The 27,087-nt window shown below is 36.8% G+C and overlaps 1 protein-coding gene across 3 annotated transcripts in view; it reads left to right on the top strand.

Moving 5' to 3' along the window:
- Positions 1-27,087, top strand: part of LOC126251366 (SNF-related serine/threonine-protein kinase) — a 346,894-nt gene that overhangs the window by 293,354 nt on the left and 26,453 nt on the right. The window contains exon 8 of one of the 3 annotated variants that reach the window (XM_049951747.1): positions 8,185-10,015. In XM_049951747.1, coding sequence (XP_049807704.1) covers positions 8,185-10,015 — 1,831 coding nt within the window. Of the gene's footprint in view, positions 1-8,184; positions 10,702-27,087 lie in introns of those variants that run through there. The other 2 variants (XM_049951746.1, XM_049951745.1) reach the window with 2 other exon arrangements.

Here is a 27,087-nt window from a genome sequence, read left to right as displayed (position 1 = left end):
GTGCCACATGAATTGAATGAAAGACGGATGAAAAACCGAAAAGCCATTTGTCAAATTTTGCTTCAAAGGCATGAAAGAAAATCAGTTTTGCATAGAATTGTTACTGGCGATGAAAAATGGATTTATTTTAAGAATCCTAAATGGGAAAAATCATGGGTTAATCTGCGACAGCCATCAACATCGACTGCAAAACCAGATCGATTTGGCAAGAAGACAGACAATGCTCTGTGTCTGGTGGGATCAGAAAGGTGTGGTGTATCATGAGCTTCTAAAACCTGGTGAAACTGTGAATATTAATCGCTACAAACAACAAATGATCAGTTTGAACTATGCATTGATTGAAAAAAAAAAACTGGAATGGGACAGAAGACATGGCAAAGTAATTTTTTTACACGGCAATGCACCTGCACACAAAGTAAAACTGTTTCAGGATACAATCAAAACACTTGGCTGGGAGCTGTTACCCCAACCACCGTATTCACCAGACTTGGCCCCTTCCGACTGCCATTTGTTTTCGACAATGGGACACGCATTGGCTGAGGAACACTTCGATTCCTATGAAGAAGTCGAAAATTGGGTGTCTGATTGGTTTGCTTCAAAAGACGAACATTTCTATTGGCATGGTGTCCTCAAATTGCCAGAAAGGTGGTCAAAATGTATAGAAAGCAATGGTCAGTACTTTGAATAAAATGTTTTTACTTTTCAATTCAAAATTAGTGTTTCATTTTCACAAAAAAAAAAACACTCATTTCATACCGGTACACCTGGTACACACGTCAACAAGTTTTTTATTTTTGCAAGTACACAAGTACTTGTGCCCTTTCATCATGGCAGACGAAAGAGACGATCCAATTATTTATGATGAATACATGGAGCAAAACTTGGAGGTTGCCACTACATCACATACGTCACATCATTATCTGGTTGACAGACTTTCTGGTGGAGACTGTTTTGCTGCGTGTCATATGAAACAGAAATACTAAGTACCAAAGACAATGCAAATAAACAAATCTATGAAACAAACAAATTTTGTATTTATTTACATATGTATATCTTCGGAATTTCATGAAGGTGGGGGAACAGGGTTGAGAACTTAAGAGAACGATGAGATTAGTAAAACATAATAATTTATAATCTCCAGATAATGTCAAGAACAGCCAGTGACAAGCCAAGTAATCCGAATTAGCACTGCCAGCGCCAAGCGAGTAAGTTTATAAGAGACTTGTGGACGGCAAAGTGTTAACTGTACTGTATGTATGACAGTGCATCCTCATATTTGACTTTTTGACATCAGTAATATCTAAAAGCTGCTCAATGTTTGTCACTTTAGATTTTTCATTCACAGCTATGGTTTTTCCTTCCTTATATGTTCCACACCACACCTCAACACAAATTAAGTAATGTTATCATCACTATCTTCTGCTCCCCCCCCCCCCCCCCCCCCCCACTCTCTCCTTTAACATTAAGCACAGCAAGTAAATTTCAGGGTATCAGCAGCAAATGATTTATTAGCATCTTGTAGTTGGTTACAGGTGTCTGTTTACGTCAGTGAGTATTCGCCGATAGACAGGGGTAAACTATAACATTTGCATTCAGAAATAAAAGTTGTTCTTTGCTTTACACCTTTGTTGACTTGTATATTCTATCCTTAGGATGATGCACACATCCATTTGGTCTTACAGGGCAAAATCTTCCAGTGGGAAGTTTTCATTGTTTTAGTTTTCAGTTAAAATTATGTAGTTTTGGCTGGTAAGAACTGAAACTCTTACAAAGAATTTTATTTTAGTTCATTACTGCAGAATAATGCAGCAGCAATAAAACATAACCGAGGGGATAACACCAAAATAAAACTGTAGTTACCAAGAAAATAGGTCACTTACAACAACTAAACACAGGGCACCCACAAGCATCTCCTGACAGCAAAATGTGTCACAGATTATTTAATACTCCTTAACAACACACTGCTTCAATGTGTGTTTCTCATGGGCCTCATTTTGATGAGAGCGTGATCTCACAACTGTTTACATTTCTAACAGGTCGCAAGAAAATATTGTGAATGGTGGTTTGAGAAGCTTTACTTTCAAAGTACATTTCCTTTTACACAAGATGAATTGTGTTACGTGTGAGAATGTGAGATGAATTTCTTAAATGATGGAGCGATAGACTCTCATTCCAAATTTAACACTGAGGACCAGCCACTTAGAAATATTTTGGTCCCAGAAGACAAATCATTTAGGCCATTGTTTAAAATTTTACTGGCACGTATATGTTTGATATCTTAAACGGTAACACATGCTAAAACAGACCAAGGTTCAAAGTTAGTTTTTCATATTCATTTTAGTTCTTTCATAGATATCAAATCATGCAATAATGATGACAAAAAGTCCGAAGTGAGTTCTTGAGAAATTTCACATGTGGACTTTTCTGTAGAAAAGTTGAAGTGCTCCATGGAAATTGTATTCAGAGAGGCAACTCATGAAATATTCAGTGCAGAGCAGTGAAGTTTATAATCATGCTTGTTGAAAATATTCTGCTAATGCAATTTAAGCCGTGTGCTTAGGATTCTGCTTAAGCACACCCTCAGAAATAACAGCAAAATTTTTTTAGCGATCGGTGTTATATGTGAAAGCTTAACTTTTCTTGTAGCTATACCATATACACATTAATTTAAACCATTAACTTTTGCTATTTGTGTGTTTGTGCTATCTAACAATGATGTTGCTGTTGGCTGAGTACATCACATGTCCTATGCTTCGAATATCTGCTGTAATTGGCTGGTGAGGCCACGTGCCGTGCCAGGAAGTTCAAAGTTGGTGTATAAAACTTTTACCATTCAAAGTATTGATAAATTTTACAGCTCCAGAGGAAAGTATATTGTCATTTAACACGGAAAAATGTGCTTTCACTAGGGGTATAGTGTATTTTCAACCAGCAAAAAGTGTATTTACACCTGAAGACAGTGTATTTACACCTGAAAACAGATATCCTGGTTAACAAAATCTGCGAAAAATCCAGGATTTTTTTTTTTTTTTTTTTTTTTTTTTTTTTTTTTTTTTTTTTTTTTGTCTGCATATGCACAATGTCTTACTGTTATTCTTAGTTCTGTAGATTGAAATGCAATAGTCCACCATTTGGAAACATATTATACCAAATAATACATGGAGTCCATAAAAGAATGTCCCTGTTTCAATGGTATATTATAATAGTGTAATTTTAGACTGTTTACAACAGATCATACATTAAATTGAAGGTAAACTAACCTAGTTTTTATTACAAATATTCAATATGTGCACTTTTAGTTATGTGTCACACATCCATCCTAAAATCCCGTTTTCTCACATTTCGGTTAACAAGTCTGGAGTAATGGAAGCAATTTTGTATCTCCACTGTAGCCAATCATTCAGTAGCTGCAAATCTTCTATAAAGCCCCAAACGAAAAATTCGTGTTGTGTGAGGCCAGGTGAACAGGGAGGCCAGCGGGAAAGAACTGTGTTGTATTGGCCATTATGACTATTCCAACATTAAGGGACTTACATGCTCAGTTTGCTCCTGTACAAAGAGATGGCAGTGGAGAAGGCTCATCTTTTTGCTGTATAAAGTTTTCAGATTCATATTTATATTAAGGAAAGAGATGTTCTTGCAACATATGCAGATATGCCACCAGTTACAATAACTTTAGTGGGGGGAGGGTGGGGGGAGGAGATCCATACTTTTGATGTCAAGACACAACACAGAAAATATTTAAATCAGGGGTATCTCTTTGATATTGTACAAGTTCACGAGCATGGCCTGACACCTCACCCCCCCCCCCCCCCCCTTGCCGCCCAGATATGAGTTTTATGAGTAATTACCTCCTTGCTTAGATGGATAGTTCACTCACAAAGTTAAAGAATGGAAAATCCAGAATGGAATGTAACAATGTTATGAAAGGAAAGTTGCTACTCTCCATATAATGCAACTCACACACACAACGGCAGTATCTGGAACTGAAGCCACACTGTGAGCAGCAGCACCAGTACACGCACTGTGTGTGTGTGTGTGTGTGTGTGTGTGTGTGTGTGTGTGTGTTGGCTATACAGCATTTACTAGCCGTAATCAATATGGATGCATGTGTAAATGTTTTCTTAAATCTTCTACACTATCAACTTTAGCATCTGAAATTCAAGACCTGCTTTCCTAACTGACTTCTTAGGGCTATGAAGGTAAGATGTGCTGACTTGCTGGGTTGCCACAAGTTCTGGAAATCAGGGAATATCAGAGAATTTCAAACGAGTCAGGGAAATTAGGGAAATTTGGAAAAAAACACTGGAAAAATCTCGTTTTTGTCTGAGTAGATGAAATGGTTTGTTTACCGAGATGTCATGCATGGCTGGGTGCAGTTGAGTAAGTGTGTCACTTCCCTACTCCCTCATTCTTACTGCTTTTTCCCTTCCTACCATTCCTCACAGCTTTTAGTCAGTGCTGCCACCACTTTTTGTTACTAGCCTAGCAGCTGATGACAAGAGGGTGGGAGGCATGAGGAGTGGTTTGTTTGGAACTGAGTGTAAGAGATTGATGATGCAGTAGCCCGAGATGGCGGTCATGTGTGCACAAGGTTTGTCTGAGTGATTGTGTGAATGTGTGTGAGCGCTCTCATTTTCTGATAAAGGCTTTATCTGAAAATTTTGTTGTGAAAGTGTCATTGTCCTTTCTATGTGCTTGTCTGCAGCTCAGCGATCATCTTTATGCTGAGTTGCTACCTATCCTCATTCGTACTGATTCTCAGAGCCTTTACACAAGTTATCTGTTGCATGGATTGACCCCCATGGTCTCATTTCATCAACATGATGTCTGCGACATGTGACCTGTGAATAGCTGGCCACATGAGTGCATTTCCACAATGGGCCAAAACTGCAGGGCGTTTCTGTGGGTATCTCTGATAGACCACGCCTGCTGATCTGAAGCCGATCAGCACACGTATGTGGGCGCGCGACAAGAGTCGAGGCATCCAACTTGCAGATAATTTTTTCATTTCTGCCCAACGGATCTAGTCTCACCGATCTGCCCACAGGCCGGGTCTATTTAAGTGTGGCATAAACCGGAAGGTTTTTGTGGTATGCCCATGGACCCAGGACAGAGGTGCTCTTTGGCAGGCCAGAGGCCACGGGCGATGGATTTCAGGAATTGTGACTGTCTCACTGCAAATACGAGGGTGGTTTGAAAAGTTCTTGGAATGGAATAGGAAAAAAGTACTTGCATCACTGAAACTTTTTTTATTTTTCAATGTAGATTAATGCACTTGGTCCAACAATGTTCCAGTGCCTTGATACCATCTCTGAAATGAGTTTCCTCCAGGACTGCAAAATAGTTGTCAACTTCAGCTATCAGTTCTTCATTTGAAGTGAATTTTCATCCACCGAGAAAAAATTTCAGTTTTGTGAAGAGATAGAAGTCTGACAGAGCCGTATCAGGTGAATAAGGCAGGTGTGGCAACAATTTATACCTGAGTGTGTGCAATTTTGCCATGGCGACAGCACACGCATGTGGGCGCGCGACAAGAGTCGAGGCATCCAACTTGCAGATAATTTTTTCATTTCTAATTCTTCAGTTAAAAATGTGATGTACCCTTTCAGATGACATCCGGCAAGCATGAACAGTTTCACGCACTTTCAACCGGTGATTCTCTTTGACCATTTTGTGCACTTTTTGCAGTGATTTCGGAAGTAGTGACAAATCTTGGCCGACCACTGCGTGGATGATCAACTAAGCACTCCCGACGAAATTTAAATTCATTTGTCCATTTGGCAGCAGTTGAATATGAAGGAGCAGAGTTCCCCAGTGTATTCTGAAAATCGGTGTGTATGTCCTGCTTTCATACTTTTCTTTGTGAAGTACTTAATTACTGCTTGAATCTCGATTTCCTCCCCGCCCCCTCCCCCCTGCCCCTTTCATCTTCGCAAATCACTGTGCGAGAACAACAACAGAGCCACATCATCGCCACAGCCCTCTTCCAAGAGCACAGACCTGGCATGTGTATACAGGCAACAGTCCAATGAATATCATGTGAACAACTCGTCTGACTAGTGCTGACCTCCCGTGGTGATTCCGAGATCTTTTCAAACTACCCCTGTACATTGTACAGTGCAGTGTTTTATAGACATTTTATTTATCGTTCTTCATTTTGGCACTTCGAAAGCAGTTTATATATTAGAAAGTATGCACAGAAGAAGAAGAAAATTGTGGCACTTGCTGGCGGTTTGTATGCTATGTACTCGTATACTTCTCAAAAGAAAAATCACACAATACCTGTAAAATAACAGACATAAGACAATAACAAACATAGTAGAATGAACATTCTATTGGCAGTCACCTATACTGTTGATTTACACAACTCTTCCCTGCCTTATACACTTCTTTCAAGTGGCCTACTTTTTTCTCATATTGTTTCTGAAATCAATGAAGGTCTTGCAACTCCAAGGAAATGTGTAATTTTGTCACAAAATGTGTTTTGTTTTATTGAAATAAGATAACAGCAGTGGTCTTAACATTTGGCGTGCTTTCTCCATCTAAAAACCACTCGTTACAAATGTTGATGTTATTATTTAAGATTTTTGCTCTCTGGGGGAGAATTACAGAAGTCCTTACATCTTTTTGTCAACTTATGTCTTTACTTACCCTGGAGATCTCAAAATTTCTCAGGGAAATAAGCTAAAACTTGTCTGGAAGGCAGGGAAATATCAGGGAATTTCACTTGGGGAAACTTATGGCAACCCTGCTTGGTCAGCACCCTCTGTAGACACTTTTGGTCTTCCCAGGCCTTTACCTCTGCACACACATATCCGGTTGTTGTGAACTGACTGTGCCATAGACAAATGTTTTTGACACATGAGGGATCACAGTTAAAGTGTAAAGGAAATGCACTTTGAACTGAAATCACAGATTCATTTGTTTAGGGGATTGATATATAATTATTAGTTTTGAGTAAGACGTTAATGATGTTAGGCTTCGTTATTAACTACCTAAAGTTTGACAGCTCTCTCACAAACTGTGATATGAAATACAGAGTAGTTTAAATTTCCACGGTAATGAACTAGCATGATCGTGGTTGATATGTGTACAAAGAAATGCATGAAACAAGTATAGAATTCCTAATCTTGAAGAGATTAGCATAAAAAATGTGGGTAGTTTTGTTACTAGGAGAAGGAACATCTGTCACTACAACAAAAATGCTGGAGCTGTAACTGACCTCGTATTACGAAATGTGCTTCATAGAAACTCATTGTGCACTTCTGTTGCTCTCAAGACATTCTCCTCCATGTTTCTGGTCTGTCTTTTACCAACATATCCTGTCTTTGATAATGTTACGTAAGTTTTTCTGCATTTTATTATCTTCCAGTTGCCAAAAAGAGAGCTCGCTTTGCATTTTTATTGCCAACTAGTGTAGTTGCTACTTGAATTATTACTTTTATGTTAATGTCATGTATTGATTTTAGAGTATTTTCTTTCTGTCATTATCTTTTTTTAGTGTGTTTTTGGGCTTGGATAGATAAATAAGTAATAAATAAGATTAGCTTTTTTGTACTATTTACAGCTCCACAATATAAATTACAATCTCTTGACTGAGAGAGCTAGGACACTCTGTAAATTATCATTTTAAATGTGATTAAAATCTCTCCAGCTACCTCATATAATATTTTCCATTGTTGCCCTTAATTGCAAAAACTGAATATCAGGATGGGTCCTTTGAATAGAACATGACTGGTATCTTACCCTGCTCTTTTCCATTACAAGCTTGTGCTCCATATAATGACCATGATGTTTAAATCCAGTGTCTCCCTCTCTCTCTCCCTCGCTCCCTCCCCCTCCTCCCTTTTTTTTCCTGCTCATATCTTAGTTTGTATTATGGAATGGTAATTAACCCACACCTTACATAATTGAGGGCAGATCACATCATTCTTCCATAAATTTTTGGCATGTGTTCTTTACTAATGGTGTCCAATTGGAGTAATTAATTGAAGACTTTTGTTACATATGTGTTTATCTTTCATTGTTTTATATTACACATGTTTGGGTTAGATGTTTGAGTAAATTTTCTTACTAGTTAAATACTATTGAGCTCTGTAGAATTATAAATACATTGTTCTCTAAATTGAGAAATTTTATGTAATGAACATAAATTATTTACACAAATGTCTTTTGTTGTAGAATTACCGATCCCGGAAGTGTAGTATTGTCCAGGAAGAGGAGGACGAAGACGACATGACATCGTGTTCTGGCCGTGAAGAGTTGGCTCCACCTCACGGTTCCTTGAATAGACGTGGTTCTCGCTCAGAGGGAAAATTAAACTTGGCGCTGCAAGAGCGTCTGGCGGAGTCGGAGCGTCGAAAAGATGGCTGCTCTGCAGGGAATACTGCAACACACAAGATATCAGTTCCATCCAGCGGTGCCCCAAATCCTGGAGGGGGAATACTCCACGTTGGCATTCGTGATGATACATCACAGCGACCAGTTACAGTGTGGGCTTCACCGGCAAAGAAAGTTCTTCCTACAACAACTGAAAGTTCAAGACTGCGATCGTCAGCAGAGTTGTCTACAAAATTAACACCTACGTATGCCACAAGTAGCACAAAATGGCAAACGGGAATGAAACAGACAGTTCCATTAGTGAAAGTGCCACTAAAAAAACCAACTTCATTAACCTCAAGAGACCCCATTTCGTCCCAAACCCCCTGTCCATCCACAACTACATCTTTTATAACAGAATCTTCCACGATATCCATACCTATACATACATCCTCTCCAGCTATGGAGCAACCTTTACTTCCAAAATATAAGACAATGCCATCACCTACTCGTCCATTACATACTGTTCTGGGTTCACCTCCACTGAATGAAATATTTGAGGAAGGTGAAAGTGTCATCGGAGATACGACACGCTCTAGTCAGACCTCTCGCAGCTACGTCAGTCGTCAGAACTACGAGCAGCGCCGAAGTAGGTTCCACAAGACACGGACAGCATCATGTAGTTCTTCGGATGCCAGTGATGACGATAGTGAGAGTCGCAAGAAACGTGCTCATAAGATTACTGGTGACGCAAAGCCATTCCAGCAACAGAGGAGAGATTCACACGATGACTCTAGTGATTCCCAAGATCCCGGTGGAAGTGGAGGTGCTGGTGGAGGTGGCAGCCGATCCCGCGAATCTGCTTCTGAGTGCAATAGTGGTACGGCCCCAGAATCGCATGCTGATTCTGAAAGGACTTCTGCCATAACTAGCAATGGTAATAAAGGAAGTGGAGGGGGCCGGAGACAGTGTCGTAGGCGGCCTGGAGAAACTAGGTTGAGAGAGAGTCAGTCTCTTAACCGTATCACAGAAGTGCAGGAGGCAGAATTATCACTTTCACTGCCACCACATCAGCAGGCAGAGTATGTGGCTCCTCTGCCTCCCAGCAGAGTGAGAGGTTTTGGGGCTCGTCTGTTCCAGGGCTGGCCTCTCTCACCATCCTGTGCAACTCCATCCAAAAAATCATCTCAGCAGCAAGCATCCCTTGTGATTTCAGATAGAAGTCCTCTGAAGTCAGGGAACTTCAAAAGTGATAAGAGTACAGAAACTAATGAACAGTCAGTTGATAATTTTTCTGTGTCACATAGGATAATGGGTGGTTTTCTTGACACCTCGTGTAAGGAATTGGACAGTATCCCTTTAGCCAAATGTCATGGGGAGGGCAAAGAGAACTGTTGCAAGTCTGCGACTTCAAAGAATGCAGTAGGAGAGAAGCAGAAAACTAACACTGGGAAGAAAGGAAGACTATTGAGTCGCTACTTTCAGGTTCACAAAAAGCTCTGCCTTCCACTTCCGGGACTGTTTGGTCGAGGCAGACTGTACAAAGCCCAGTCGTGTGGCTCAATTGTTCGTGACCGAGTGACATCCTCTGCACCGGCTTCACTTCTGGTGTGTGGCGAGGAGAGGTGGTGTACTGCTGCAGGCAAAGTACCTACTGGCGAAAGCACCCGCAGATGCAGTGGGACAGCAGCAGGTAATGAAAATAATAAGACTGCTATTGTTGTGGGAGTGGGTGATATTAATCAAAATTTAAAAAATACAGAAACACACTCAGAAAGTCTAGTGCCACTTGGTGCAACTTGTCCAGGTATAGGAATGTGTCAAGTCCACTTAGGTAATACATCACAATGCTGCAGTCTTTGTTAAAGTCCATAGATGAGAACGGCTTTGCTTGTCATGATAAGCTCAGGCAACAGTCATTCCCTGTGCTAGCACTGTCCAGATTAATGTTTATGTAGTTAAAGTCTGTCATACATGACTGATGAGTGCGGTTATAGAATTATGTATTCTGTGTCGGTTGTGACTGACTGATCTAGTCAGTCATTTTTCAGTAATAGTCCTTTGTAAGTATTGTGTTTCATGTAAGTGGTCTTAACATTTAGGTCCAACAAATCTGTGTAGTTAAACATCTGTTACGTAATCTTATTTCCTTCCACTTTAATACATAATTTGCTATACGTTTGTATTTTGCATTTTGTTACAGTCCATCAAATCACAAATATGAAAGTATAATGTATATATGTACAGTAACTTTTTTTAAGTTATGCCAGTCAGTTTTACTTCTGAGTATGACTTCAGAGATCAGACACTTCGTGATCATCCTTGTAATGAAGCTGTTTATGTATGGATCTGTGTAGCATGCTGTGTAATGTAGTAATTTTAATTTTATTTTGTGTCCCATGTTATATACTCAGAATCTTTTTTTCCTTTCTTCTTTTTATTTTTTATTTTATTTTAAACTGAAAAACTTGTTTTACTCTCATATTACTGCAGTATTGCTATATCCCATTCAGTGTGAAGCATATACTGTGATCATCATTTTCTCTATTATTCTTTAGTGTTAACTGCTCATTATCATTTTCTCTAAGATCATCATAAAATAATGATATACCTTTCTCATAATTTTTGTACTTGAGTTTGTTAATTTATTCTGCAGTCCATGCTTGCTGAGATTTTATTTTCACCATAGGAATTAATTTTTACATAAAGACCGTTTACCCACTTTGTCCCCTCCTTCTCCCAAACCCATTGCTAATGTAAAAACATCTGTAAAAGACAAAACAAGTGTGTCAATAACTATAAGAAAAATAATTAAAATTTAATAACTGAAATGAGTTCATTACCAGAGAGTCACAATTGGACAATTTTTTTGATACTCACTTATGTGTAAACTGCATAAATAAGATACATAATGCGTCCTATTTTCATAACAGAACAATAGCTTTCTGCCAAAAGATATTTCTGTTAGTAGTTGGGCAACTCAGAAGTTTTATTTAATCATTTATTATGTTTGCATGCAAATAACACGTCATTTCATATCTTAATTCATATCAGACATTTCATATCTTAATTCAAATCAGATGAGTCTCAGTAGGCACCTAAACAACAGTGAAAACTTTTACAGCTTTTGGATGACTCATTCTTCAGTGCTATTGCACGCACATACCAAAAGTTCGCAGAAGTCTCACTCTTCTTTTTGTGCATAGTGACAACTGAAAGCCTAATTTATTCAATGATTTGTTACCTCTACTCTATAAATTATTTACATACTGTCAAGGATTTTCCATTAGCATGCTCATATTAAATGGACACTTTTAATGTGTGATTTTATTAATAGGTTGCTAAATGTTATATGGTATCATTTTTATTCTCCAGTTCTTTTGCGGCTTATAGATGCATATTTTTTGTTGCATTAACTTTTTTCCTAGTAGCTGCTTTTCTGTTTAATTATCTGTGTTAACACTTAGCATGTGCATGTCCAAATATTGCATGCTGTATATCGTATGGAGCTAAACTGTGCTGTACATAATTTAATATTTGCTGTCCAACAGTGTAATAAAAAAAGTTCTCCTTTAATGAATACACAATACGCACAAGTAATGTCAGCAGTGGCACAATAATTTATCAAAATCTTAGAAATGAAAATTACTTGCATTTTAATTGCACAATACAATGTGGAACTCTGACATTGCGAAGCTTGAAATTAGCATTTAGTTACAGAATAAATTATTAGTAACTTGATAAAAGTAGAAACAGTAGCTGCAAGACATTCTCTCACTCTCAGTACAAGTGAAATTCAAATTCTGATTGACATATATGTTGACTTATAATCTTTCCTTCTCTGACTTTTTTTTTTCCTAGGGAATATATCAGAAGTTAAGTCTCATTTAGATTAGATCTGATCGTGTAAGATATCTTGTGGTACACTTGATTAGTAATTAATGATTTGTAATCCATGATGACTTTAGAGACCCATGTTACAAAAAATAATCCAGGGAACATTCTATCATAGCAACAAAATGAGTTTGGAAAATAAACTTCCAAAAAAATCTCAAAATAAATTGAAAGCGTGTTGTAACAGCTGTGGAAATTATATGTGCCAAAATTTTATGCTTCAGGAATAGTGAACATTCTAATTCGACTTACAGGTGATGGGCATTGTTCCAGTATGAAACTACCTGGCAGATTAAAACTGTGTGCTGGATCGAGACTTGAACTCAGGAATTTTGCCTTTCACGGGCAAGTGGTCTACCGAGCTACCCAAGCACAACTCACGTCCCGTCCTCATAGCTTTACTTCTGCCAGTACCTCGTCTCCTACCTTCAGTGGGGCACGAGTCATGCTTGGGTAGCTCAGTTGGTAGAGCACTTGCCCGCAAAAGGCAAAGGTCTTGAGTTTGAGTCTCAGTGTGGCACACAGTTTTAATCTGCCAGGAAGTTTCATAGCAGCGCACACTCCGCTGCAGAGCGGAAATCTCATTGTTCCAATATTTTCATGAAAGCATGCAACATTTTCTCAGGTTTTTTTTGTATTGCTTCTTTCTACATGCCATCAACCACACACCAAAGCTTTTGGGCCTAGATAGTTTTCCACTTTATACATTTCGTTGCTTGCTGTTCAGCGATGTGTCAGTCTGATAAATGACATTATTATGCCTACCGTAAATTCCAGTTATCATATTTCATGCAAATAAACCAGATAAGAGGAATCTCATTCACTTTGTTGTTGTTGTTATTCACAACAATATTTTCACAATAAAGTGCAAAAGAAATATGGAAGATTTTTGGTCTCAATTGGCCTTACAGAGTGATGTCAAGAGAGTATCAAAAATGGCTCTGAGCACTATGGGACTCAACTGCTGTGGTCATCAGTCCAAGAGAGAGTATCCATTCCAATGTTGTTGGAGAGGCAGTGACAATATTCTTCCAGTCTTCATGGAAACAAGTCTTTGAATATTCCTCTACACTGTGGTCGATAGTTTGCTCTGAAGCTTCAGAGTCACACAGTGGGCAGTTTGAGAGTATCCAGTTGTACATGAAGGACATAGTTCTTCCATGTTCACACTGGGTTCTGTCCAGTTGCTTTAGTTTCTCCTAGACAGTTGCAAGCCTATATACTTGTGGGGTCTTCAAGGTCATGACAACATATGCTGGTCCATGTCTCCTACATATCTTCAGTCTTGAGCAGTTAGATCTCACGAGATGTCCAGAATGGTTTCCTTGACTTGAGACAGCTGCTGGATGGACCAAGCAAAATGTCCTGGACAGGTAGCTTTTGGGAAAAATCTCAGTTATTAATCTTTACCCTTTCACACTCACTGCTTGTTGTCATCTTAGATGTGGCTTAGCAATGTTACTGAGAGCAGACAGCCAAGATAGAGAAGTTGATGTCAAGGTGCCTGATATGGTTTCCATGGTATCATTCAAATGAACATTCACCTTACTGACATAAATACTCTTCTACCATAATGGTGCGCTACAGCCACAGAATATACAAGAGACCAGGCTGCTGTACGGAGAGAGTGGAATGTGTCAGCTTAATCGCACCCCCCCCCCCCCCCTTTCCCCCCTCCTCTCTCTAAGTAGTTCCAACTGGTTTCTGGATAATGTTGTTTCTGGTCTTCAACTTTTCTCAGTCATTGGCAGCTTTAGTCAGTCTTAAGCTACTTAAGTGAAACATTGTTCTATGTATACATTAAGGTCAGTTTACTTTTTTAATAAAAAATGTTTAAATATTAAACAGAATAGAAATGGATGTGAATTATGAACTATTTGGAAATATCTGAGAGTTTTATATAAATTACAAATCTCTGTTATGCAGTTTGCTCTTCTGCATGCAGTCATTTATTATTCATCCACGTTCTTCCCCATTAGCTGGTCTGTTAAATGTTATCTGATTGGCACAATTAACATTTCAAAATTCTCATATGTGCTCCATGATGTATTTTTATCTAAAATTATTTGGAGTATTCTTTTAAGTGTTCATTTTCCTTGAAGAAAGATGGATGAGAAGACAAAAAAAAAAAAAAAAATGCTGTCCGCTTGCTACAAAAATGTCAGATGCTGATTGACTTTTTTTTATCAGTGGCAAGCTTCATATTTATTCATCATAACCTGTGTTAAAAAATGTGATTGCATTGACACTTTCTGTAAATTAGAAAATATAGTTTAGGTTTTGGATTGTCGTGAGGTGTGTAGCTTCAAAAAACATGGCCATTTTTTATGATCTGGAAGAATATCAATTTACACCGGATTTCTGTTACCAACTTCACTACTTTTGCCACACAAATTTTGTTAAGCCCATTATCTCCCCTGTCATAACCTGTAAATTAATGTTAGAAACACATAAAATTGCAGTCAGCCTGAAAAGTATTAAGCCTTTTTGGTTAAAGACTCAACTTCTTGCAGTGTTATTGGTGCAGCATCCCTTCAGACAAGTTAGAACACCATTTCACATTCAGGATACTTTAATGCACAAATTATTACTTTGTCTTGTCCACCAACTCATTGTGGCCAAATAATGTGATGTGTGTATTATTTAGTAGGGCATATTGTAATGCGTACACAGCTTTTCATGTAGTTTTTAGAATCATACTCAAAAATTTTTGCTAGCAGCATATCAGTTCTTGCCGTAATAATGAAATGACTGTTAATAGAAGGGTTTTGGATCTCTCATTAACAGAGATTTATTGGCACAAACACCCATTCTCTTCATATAGGTTTCTTGCTTGATTGTATATTATTTTTAGTTCAGTGTTATGAACTTCATTTTTGGTTTTGTAGCATAATTCATAAATATTCGTGACTTACTGATGATCTGACAAGCACAGATATTGAGTGGAAATAAAGACATGTACACATAGTGAGCTTCATTGTCTTTATTGGAGGAAACGTGTGTACTTTCCAAAAGACTATTTCATACCATTGTGCTACAATGATCACTCTAACACATGACTTGTGTAACTTTTTGATACAGATGTGGAGCTCTAAAATAGTAAGTCACAGAATGGGCCAAAGATTACTTATTGTCATGTCCAGAAATTCAATCCTTCTTTTGTTTGTGTCTCATTTTTAATCAAAAATGTGTTTTTTTTTTGTTTTGTTTATAATTTTAGACTTGGAAGGCAACTGACCTCATTGACTCATTTATATGCCAAATAATCTTATAATATTTGATAGTTGCAGTTGTAATTGACAGTGAAAAATGCAGGGCTGGGGTGCCTTTTTTGCTACATAATAGATATATTATCAACTCATAATGATTTCACTAATGGGTTCATAATAAAGACGGTTATCAGCATGCTACAATTTGAATGATGCAGCTGAATCTTCAAATATCTGGTGTAAAAAACAGGGCAGAGGACTTGTATGTCCGTTATGCTTGTCATTGCGTATAATTTGTGATGTCTTCAAGTCTATGTTGGCCAGTAAACTGTTTGCTGTGTTGCCCTTACTGCTCTCTCTTCCCTCCAATTCTCCTAATGGTGTAGTAAATTCCCTTTAGGAGATGATTAAATTTTGAAGTCAAATCAGATCAGTTGCTTCCTTCTGTCCTATGCACAAAACAGGCAGTGTGTAAATGTGTGTATGAGTATTTTGCTAGCAGATTTATGACCCAGACAGTAGTTTTGCAAAATTATTACAATGCGTATAGTAATTTGTATGTGATGTGTACAGAGTTGCCTTTCATTAGCTTTCAGATATGTGTCTACAAATTATAATCATAAAAAGATTGCTACTTCAGTTATTTGTAAACTAGGGGTTATTTCACTTTTGTATAATGCTTTGTTTTGAAGTGAATCATATAAATAATAAATGAACCCCGTTGTACATCAATGTAATAAGGAATAGAGGTATGTAACAAGTAAAGTGGAAAATTTAAGTATTTGATAGAAACGCTTCTGGGCATACTGTGAGCTAAGAGCTCTCAGGTCCAAATATTGGTTTTGTCTGGAGGACAGAGAAGAAGGTAAGTTATGAGAAGATTCATAAATATGGGAAGGAGAGGGAGTGACCAAGTTATGTAACTGAAGCCAGAGAAACAGTTAAGATGTTGAAAGGAAAAGAAGTGCAGAATAAACTGTCACAGTGAGGTCATTAGAATACAAAAGTTAGTTTTTTGTCATGTAAAACAAAAGTTTAGTGAGTAGTAAATGAAATAACAAAACAGGGATTTAGATGTAACAGTAATACAATTTTATTGTGTCATGACTATCTAAAGGTGAAATGTTAAATTGCTGATATTGATGCAGTCAGATAACATTGAGCTGGATGATAAAGGTGAGGATTGCTGAAAACAAAGAATTGTAAGTGGTAATGCAAGGGTGTGATGGAAGGGCTGGGGCATTGGTGATAACATGCTGGCATACCTGCAAGAATCACCACAGCAGATGAGCTTTTTAAACTTTAATTTGGTGGCAGGACTAGTTTCTTTATTCTTTGATGTTTTGTATTTTAATAGCTTTTCTTCAACAACTTTATGTACAGTACACACTTCTTGGTGTTGCATAAACAGTTAGATTCTAAAGAATCCAAGTGACAGTAGTGAGTATTTGTGGGTGTTATTTATGACTCTTTACCATAAGTAAGTGTTTGGCTTATCTGGAATGTGTATAAAAAGGGACAGCTGCAATAAAAAGTGCTATGATGGTTTTCAGCATAAATCAGAAGTAATCTTAGACAGAGATGACAGGCTAGAGGCTGGAAATCTAAGACTACTCACGACGAGCACTACTCACGATGAACTGCATTGTATAAAGCATGTGCACATGCACGTGCCCCTGTGTGTGTGTGTGTTACACAGTCTGACCAAATTTTTTCAATGTTAACAGAAGACTGCAATATTTTGTTCCCCTAAAAATATTTAGAAAGTAATCTTGCTTTTGAAATAATTGCTTAAACCAGAAACACATTTTATTATAAACTTTCACCAACATTTTTACTCAGTGATACAATGCTTTATGTTAATCTTTAGATTATTTCATGTCATACCAACGTCAAATTTACTTTTTTTGCTAGACAATTAAGAAAAGTGTGTTTAAGCATATTTTGAACCACTTCTTTTTGTGTTCTTTCATTATGTGTCGCTAAACATACATGGAAATTAAACACCACAGTGTAAATTGTGCTTTCACAATAATTGCTGTGTAATGAACAACTTGTTAAACCTGCCCTAAAAATGCAGTGCTTGCCAGGATTGTAATATGAATTGGGAGATTTTCTTCAGCCCTCTTTTTTAAAGTACGCTTACATTCCTAAACATATACATTACTTTTACTTGTGTAATATTTTCAGTACGCAGATCTGCTTAGGGATGGGACTGTATACAGAATCTGAGATGGTGTAATCAAAACATTTCATGAAGAAACTTATTTCCAAATGCCTTTTATTCCCCCTTACTTTTATTTACATTTTTTATTACTTAAGATTTCCATGAAGCATTACATTTTTTTATCGCTGACATAAAACTAATGTAGTTAACATACACATTATTTGTGTATTTAATAGTGTACAGCCAAATATTAATTGCTCATATTACTATTATAAATTATTCTTTAAACCATTGCAAGACATTTGTTTGCACTATTTTGTGTTGAAATGGATATTTCACACCTAGAAAATCAACAAAATTCTTTAGGTATTGCAATTTTCCACAGTGTTGCATACAAATCTTCAGAATTTTGTGAAAACTTATTTGTGATATATGTGTACGAAGCTGTTTTCACAGAGGGTTTCATTTTTGCTCAAGTGTCCTCCTCTCACATATGATACACAATGTCGAATGTGCTTTCTCAGAATATTAGTATAGTTACAAAGAACCAATTATAAGCAAATTTACTGACTGCCCAGTACATATGTCATTGGAGTTATTTGCTTCCTCCAAGAGCACCTACAGGCAGTTACCTTGTTCGAGCTGTACAAATTGCTGTGCATTGTTAGTGTCAAGTTAGTTAAAATAGCGTGATAAAGCAGTGAGAGCTGTAACTCCTTTATTTATGTAATTTTGTGTGTAAAGTTGACAGACTTTTAGATTGTAGAATCCACAAATAGCACTTTTAATGCGTTGAAAGTGTGAACAACTTTTCTTTTAAGAAATATTTTTGTTTTTCAGTACCTTTATTACTGTGTAAATAAGTAATTTTCTAATGCTATTACACAGCAGTTGAGATGAATAAAAATAAATCACATTGGATGTCCTGTCTTCCATTTTATTACTCTGTAATTACTTTCTGTGTGTATCTGTGTATATATAACTAATAAGGTATCATATGCTACACACGGAATCTGCAGTCTTACATTCTTTCATTTTTGAGAATAAAATAAATTTGGGCTTCTTGTCTTGATATTCTGTTGCTTTTAATTTGCCTTTATGCGAATGGGAGCCAGACTTGTCCATTAGATGGAGACAGAAAATTTTGCAAGAGTGAATATGTCTGTCAGTCTTCAATTTTTTGTAGTTAATGTCTCTGAAGCATTAGTCCTGCCCCACACTTAGGTGTAGTGTAAACTGTGTAGTATTTACTGTGTGTGCACTGTAAAAATAATTACTGCATGTTTTATTTAACAGTTTTTAAATATCTAGTCAAATGCTCCCCTGTTTTTCTCTTATGAAAATGTTTGCTGCTTTGTCAGCACATTGACTGTATTATATGAAATGCCTCATTCAAAGTATGTTAAATCTCAGATTTCATGTAACTGTACATTTTGTAGTCAAATATTTAAGATATTCTTATTATATATGCAAAATATGTATATATTTATGTGATGTCAAATATTGTTGTCTTTTAATATCATTGTTATGAGAGCTTTTTTCCATTACTATGTTGTATTTCTAAAAAGTGAGAGACATACATCTGTTTGTTTAATCTTGAAACCTTGCATTCAGATAATGTACAAATAAACTGTTTGTTGTTAGAAAGGTGTTGTTATTAGTCCTTGATGTTGTATTGTGTGTTTATATTTCATTGATATCAAGAGATGCAGCCAAGTATATTACAATAAATTGTTTGAAAAAATTATAGATGACTCAATGTCAAGAAAGTATACAGGTTTACTTTTTATGGAGATGTGGACCATTAATGCACATTCAATAGTACGAGGTGCATTCAAGTTCTAAGGCCTCCGATTTTTTTTCTAATTAACTACTCACCCGAAATCGATGAAACTGGCGTTACTTCTCGACGTAATCGCCCTGCAGATGTACACATTTTTCACAACGCTGACGCCATGATTCCATGTCGTGGCGAAGGCTTCTTTAGGAGTCTGTTTTGACCACTGGAAAATCGCTGAGGCAATAGCAGCACGAAATTGTTTTGGTGGCAGTGAATCTGTGTGCTTCCATTGAGCTGACTGGCGCTTTGTTTCTGGATTGAAAAATGGCATCCACGTCTCATCCATTGTCACAACCGACGAAAAGAAAGTCCCATTCATGTTGTCGGTTGTCCGTCAGCATTCGTGGCACCCACCTGGATGGCACTTTTCACATTTTCAGGTCATCATGCAGGATTGTGTGCACAGAACCCACAGAAATGCCAACTCTGGAGGCGATCTGTTCAACAGTCATACAGCGATCCCCCAAAACAATTCTCTCTACTTTCTCGATCATGTCGTCAGACCGGCTTGTGCGAGCCTGAGGTTGTTTCGGTTTGTTGTCACACGATGTTCTGCCTTCATTAAACTGTCGCACCCACGAACGCACTTTCGACACATCCATAACTCCATCACCACGTCTCCTTCAACTGTCGATGAATTTCAATTGGTTTCACACCACGCAAATTCAGAAAACGAATGATTGCACGCTGTTCAAGTAAGGAAAACGTCACCATTTTAAGTATTTAAAACAGTTCTCATTCTAGCTGCTGGCGGTAAAATTCCATCTGCCGTAAGGTGCTGCCATCTCTGGGATGTATTGACAATGAACGCGGCCTCATTTTAAAACAATGCGCATGTTTCTATCTCTTTCCAGTCCGGAGAAAAAAAATCGGAGGTCTTAGAACTTGAATGCACCTCATAGATGACACACAGAGATGGAACAAGCTTATTTTGTTAATAAGCTTTTGTCAGTTCTGTGAATTTTTTCTCTAAGTTTTGTTTGTATTTGTCAAGCCAGTCATTCAAAGCTTAAAATTCAAAATTTGTTACATGGAAAATTCATGAGGTATTATCTGACCTTTAGTTACTTCTATGTATAACAGGTTCTATGCTAAGGTCTTGGTCCTCTTGTAACTAGATGACTAAGTTAGCTAACAAGTCAAAGGAAGGTAAGAAAATACCACCCCCTGTAGGACTGTGCTTAGTAAATAACTAGTGCATTATACCAATCTTGAGATTGGTGACAACAGGGACTATAGTTTGTGACTTCATCACAAGAAGCTAGAAAATGTTCCTGGGAGGTCCATGAGTAATGCAAGTTTTGCTAATATGGCTGTCATTTTTGTTAATGTATCAGGAAACAATGTATATTTATACAATTGGCTTCTCAGGTCAGCTTCCAAGCATGGAGCATATGGTTGTATCTCCGTGCACACTCTTTTGTGTTAATATATCAGAAAGCAATGTAATTTTATACCATTGGCTTCCGTGGTCAGCTTCTGGGCATGAAGCATGTGGTTGCATCTCTGTGCACATTCTTTTGCATTCCACATTACTTCATAACCATCATATACTAAATATTATTAGATTCTCAAGTACTATTGCTACAGTTTTCAAAGTGCTCATTTCATTACCTACACTATTTCTTATCTCAGTAATGCTGTCAAAGAATTCTGAATACTGCAGTTATATCTGTTCAAACTGATTTCAGATTACACATTTTTAATGCATGGAGTCATCAAACAGATGGTCTTTGTTAATGGCATGAATAGTATAATCCAACATACAATGGCAGTAGATCCAGTTTTGAATGGGATGCAGTGACAAAGTACATATAACTCAAAATTAATGAGAGGCTTCACGTACCTCTCTCTCTTTAATTCAATTCCGATGGGACTGGCTACATGCCCATATGTTTAATTTTTCTGCGTCAAGCAAAATCTTATGCAGGAAAAAAGATTACTGATATTTAAGGCTGAGAAATACAATGTGCAACAGGAGAACAGGGACTATAATTTGTGACTTCATCACAAGAAGCCAGAAAACATTTTTGTGAAGTCCATGAGTAATGCAAGTTTTGCTAATATGGCTGTCATTTTTGTTCATGTATCAGAAAACAATATGAAATACATTAACAGTGACATTGCATGCAAATGAAAATTACCTTGAGGTATTATTAGTCCTGGGTAATTTCTCTTTCATTTAGGTTGGCACGCACAAGTTTTGAAATTGAATAATAGCAAATAATCTTGGTCCAAAAGTTCATCAAACCATCTAATTAAAAGATATGCACATACTTTCTCCAATTTCTAGGACTGTTGTTATCATGAAAATGTATGACACAATTAAAATTACCTGTCATTAAATTAACTGTGGTAAGAGATTTGATGAGGCGTGAGCGACGATCTTCATTACGCTGCAATAGTACGAATCTGTTTTTGTCATTACTTATTATTACTAGTGCTTTTAAGCCTTGTGGATAATACCATCACGTAATGCAACACAGTACACAAAAACACAGTGGCCCCTTATGTTTTTCTGTTTGCGTGTTTGGAAAACGTGTATCAGAATGGAAGGCCAGATAGTGACAATTGTGGAAGGAGCTTATTTATTTTTTCTTTTTTTTGTGAATTTATTAAACTGATGCCTTTTCAAATGTCGTAAATAATAGTATTGAAGTAACCATATTTAAAGAATATATGGAACCTAAAACAGTTGCTGCATATATATATCGATTTTACGTGTCTATTATATTACGGTTTGTGCACAATTGCTTCATATTTGTATTTGTTTATAACATATGCAGTGCCCTCTAATCAACCTGTGTGATAAACTTCTTATTTTAATTTTTTTGAATGTTTGTAAACATTCTTATATTGATATAGATTTTAATGTTGTGTTGAAATCATTCCCCTTACATGCTCTTAACAGGTTCAGCACCTTATTAAATCGAATCGAGCCATGCTTTGATCAGTCATTTTTAGTTTTGTTTTGAGTAAAAAAGTAATTACATCTTGTCCTGGTCTTGTCGTAACATATACCACTGCACTCATTTGCTTCAGTTTGGTGACCCATAAATGTGTATTTATGTTACATTGACACAATTTATTTTTAAATATTTATGTTACTTAAACAGTTCACAACATTTCACAGCACCATAATTTACAAAATTAAGAAAAGGACAAATTCTTGCACAATATACAGTTATTAATGTAAAACTAATAGCTACCTTTGATAACAGGCAATGATACAAATCACTTCTGTTTTCCCACATACAAAACTGTTGTTCTTTACCCATCAAAAATTTTCATCCATGTATGCTCAAAGAAGTTTACAATCATCAGTTTTTGTTGCCTAGACACTAAATACTTTATCCAAGAATGGAAAAGCTGTGATTGAATTTAACAATATTATGAAAGGATGGTTGCTACTCTCTCTATCTAGTGGATGTGCTGATTCACAGATAGGCACAACAAAAATGTGTTTACATTTATGTGATGAGAAATACCTATTTTAAATGCTTACTGAAACTCGCTGATCACTAAGATATTTTTTTATTTCAATCATGCCATTACATATAAAAGAATATAACTTCTTCCACTATCTTTCGTTACTTATTATGTAGGAGTTAATGGGATGTGAGTTTTTTTATGTATATGAGGTATGTCCACAAAGTAAGTTCTATTTGGTTATATAAAAAAAACATGTACAGATACAGAAAAAATATTTATTGTAGAAAAATCTACAATTGTTAAACTACTATTCTACATAGCTTCCGAAATTTTGTAGTCACTTGTCATAGCATGGTACAAGTTTTTGTATGCCTTCTTTATAGAAGGTTGCTGCCTGTGTATTCAACCATGTGGTAACATGTTCTTTCAGCTCATCATCACTGAAGTTTTGACCACCAAGGACAGATTTTAGGTGTAAGAAGAGATGGAAGTCGCTAGGAGCGAGGTCCGGGCAGTACGGAGGATGATCAAACGTGTCCCATTCAAATTTCCGTAAGAGTTGTTTGGTCACATTCGCTGTGTGAGGTCAGGCATTATCGTGTAAAAAAAATAACACCTTTTGACAGTAATCCTCGGCACTTGTTCTGTATTGCGAGGTGCAATTTCTTAATGGTCACACAGTAACCATGTACATTGATTGTTTGGCCTCATGGTAAGAAATCAATCAGCAAAATGCATTTTCTGTCCCAAAAAGTGGTGCACATGACTTTTCGAGGTGTCAAGATTTGCTTAAGTTTAACCTATGTTAGGGATGAACTGTGCCTCCATTCCATTGATTGCCATTTTGTTTCAGGGGTGTCGTATGATATCCAAGTTTTATCCCCCATGACTATCCGAGACAGAAAACCATTGCCTTCTTCATTGTAGCGTGTCAAAAACTGAAGTGCACTGCTCATCCGTTGTTTTTCGTGTTGTTCAGTAAGAATTTTGGGTACCCAACGTGAGCAAACTTTTCGAAACTTCAGTTTTTCAGTTACAATTTCATGAATTAGTGGTTGTGAGATTTGCGGAATTTCCATAGCAAGGGCACTAAGTGCAAACTTACGGATGTGCTTAATCTTCTCTTCAATTGTGCTAGCCAGTTCATCAGTAATCACAGATGGGTGTCCACTTCATTCTTCATCGCACAGTTGATCACATCCTTCATTGAACAGTCTGACCCATCTTCTAATCATTGAATCACTCATAGCATTTTGTCCATAAACCTCACAGAGTTGCAAATGAATTTCCTTTGGTTTAACTTTCTTTGCATTTAGAAAACGAATCACTTATCTGACTTCACACGCGGCGGCATTTTCAATTACGGCTGACATTATAAAGAAGCACTACAAAGCACACATCAGCAGCAGCGATCTGAAAATGGCATACATGTCTTCTCCTTGAGTCAGAGTAACTGCCGCCCTTGCTCAGAACTGCAATCGTGGATGACCCTCATATATATTGTTGAACCCTGAGGTATGTCCTGTATTAATAATTTATTGGTGAAGTGAAAATTTATAATCAGATCATCTATTTGTTCATCAGTTTTGTACTTTGTTCATGAGACATCAAGTTTGTGAGTTGATGGTTCGTATTTGAATCCCTAACTTTGTACATCCTCAGCTTTTGAGGACTTATCTATAGTCCACTAAGTCGAATGTGTTTGGCAGGTCGAAAACTATACCCACAGCTTACATACTCTGATCTAGCAACCAGAATACTTCATGAGAGAACTATGTAGCTGCATTGGCCGTGTTCAAATCCCTTCTAAAACCTTTCTATGCTTCTACAAGTACTGGTAATTTGTGTCTTGTGGAATAGGAACTAACCTGAAACAGATAACAGTTTGAACTGTCTTACTACAGGTGGAGATTATTAATATTGTTCTTTAATTTGAGCATTATTCCTTAAATACTTGCTTGATCACATTCATTTTAGAGTGATGGTTACATGTTTTCCTTAACGCTGCAGTTAAGAAGGTAGAGAACACATTTAGAATTTCCTTTCAGGCACATTTTGGTAACTACCCTGGGTATACTATCAGTATGCTTTTATCATGAACATCATAATTTTTGTGGAGGCCTTCTATATTTGTTTAATCTTCTTCTACTGCACTTTATGGACTGTACCCTCTTGTCTGTTCTGGCTTCACAGTTGTCTGTAGTGTGTCTTGGTTCATCCTTGATATCTCCTTACCCTTGGCATATAATCCAATGCTGCCTTGAGAAGTCTGGTATTTTCCATTCTTTGTAAGTGAATATTCCAGTTTTGTCTATTATTTAATATTTTATTAATATTCTCCAATCATATGAAGATAAAAAATCTTCTCTCTCTCTCTCTCTCTCTCTCTCTCTCTCTCTCTCTCACACACACACACACACACACACACACACACACACACACACACACACACTTTTAGTTTTATGGATTCCTTCCTTCACAGAGGAAGTATTTAAAGAAATTGAGAGTATTCTTTACTTACATAAATAAGTCACTTGGGGCCTGACATGTAGACAGGATGAGAACGAAACCAACCATGAAATTTCAGCAGCTGATGAAATCTGAAAATTTGAAATGTTGTATTTAGTGGAAATGGCAGTTATAAAGTTAGAGATAAATGTAAGAGCGACTGAAAACAGAAACATAATTGAGTCAATAACAAGAAGTATGTATGAATTTGAATTTTTCTGATTCTATAATTATAGCCATTATGAGATATATGTGGGAGGAAATGTGTTTTGTGACTCATCTTGTAATACTTCCTCTAAGAAAAGAGTAAGATTTTGCATAGTACAAAACAGTTTTCTTGCATTATTTGGAATTAAAGCAAACAAAGAATATTGGGACTATCTCCAACATCTCCTTACATCCTGTACAATGTCTGATATACAGGTTATCATTCAGAATCTTTATTGTGTGTTGCTGGCAGTCTGCCTGTGAACTTGACATTCAGAGGCATCTGTCTCAACATAGCTTAGTGTGTAACATTGAAGCAGTTTGACTGTTAGGCATATAATAACTGCATGTTAGACTCTATTATGACTGGGATACATTATGTAGGGTGTAAAGTAGAGATGGTTAGAGTTAAATGTATTACTAGGTAGTTGTAAAGTATGTGTGCATGGCTTGTAACTACTGTGTAGCATTGAGCATGAGGTAACAGGAATGATTTAAAAGTTAGCATTTCACAAAAGCATATAGCATTTAATACTGCAGCAAGCAACACTTTGCTCCATACTCTGTAATTTGATTTTTAACTTTTGCTTGGTCATATATATAATTTGCCTAACCTGTATTGTAAAGCAGAAATTTAAGCTTTTGCTTTGTTGTGCTTTTCAGTTAACTTTTATTCATCTCTGCCTAAATAATTTGAGTGCGTACAATTGCTGCTTATTGTGAGGTGAGAAAATTTAATTTTGGAAAATTTTAAATTTCTTTTCTCTGGTTTACATTTTTTGTCACACTTTGTGCTTCACCCTCATTGTAAACTGTTTTGGAGACTAGTCTGAGCATAGTGAGAAGAATCATAATGTGGAGTTATTTTTGTGTTGCACTTGGTTATGTTTAGAGTATGGTTTTTGTATTGGATGAGGACAGAGGCAATGACAGTATCAATTGTATGAACACCGCATCTGGTTAATGGGCTTCAAACACCTGATGGACAGTCATGCTGTTATGTATGTTTGTGGCTGTGCAGGGTTTTTGGGGGCTACTTTTTCACTTGTTTTAAATGATGTGGGAAAGTTTTTCATGTACACTAAAACAACAAAACCATTCTATACACTGTGATAATAAACATATTTCTTGTATTTTACAGAAACTCATGTTCTGATGATTATTAAGATATCTTATGTTTCTGTTACTATGTGTTAATACAAATACTATGCTACATGAGTATATTTGTAGGTGTTATGGCGTAGAATTTCAGGGTGTTACAGATCTTTTCAGGGAAATCCCAAGCTGGTGGATGTAGTTTGGAACATATCAACAATTATAAAGCATGTACAAATAAAAGTGAAAATGTTAGGCAATGACAGAGAACCTTATATCTGTACAGTGCTGTATTGTTGCAGCAGCTATTATTAGTTATTTACTAGCTAATCAAATGAACAAATGGCTTCAATGTGTATTTCCCATTGAAATTAACATTATTGCAGATTTTTTCACTGAAAGTATGAGTGTTT

This window comes from Schistocerca nitens, chromosome 4 (assembly GCF_023898315.1).
Source record: "Schistocerca nitens isolate TAMUIC-IGC-003100 chromosome 4, iqSchNite1.1, whole genome shotgun sequence".
Lineage (NCBI taxonomy): Eukaryota > Metazoa > Arthropoda > Insecta > Orthoptera > Acrididae > Schistocerca > Schistocerca nitens.
Note: the sequence above shows the minus strand (reverse complement) of the source record. Positions and strands in the feature narration are given on the sequence as shown.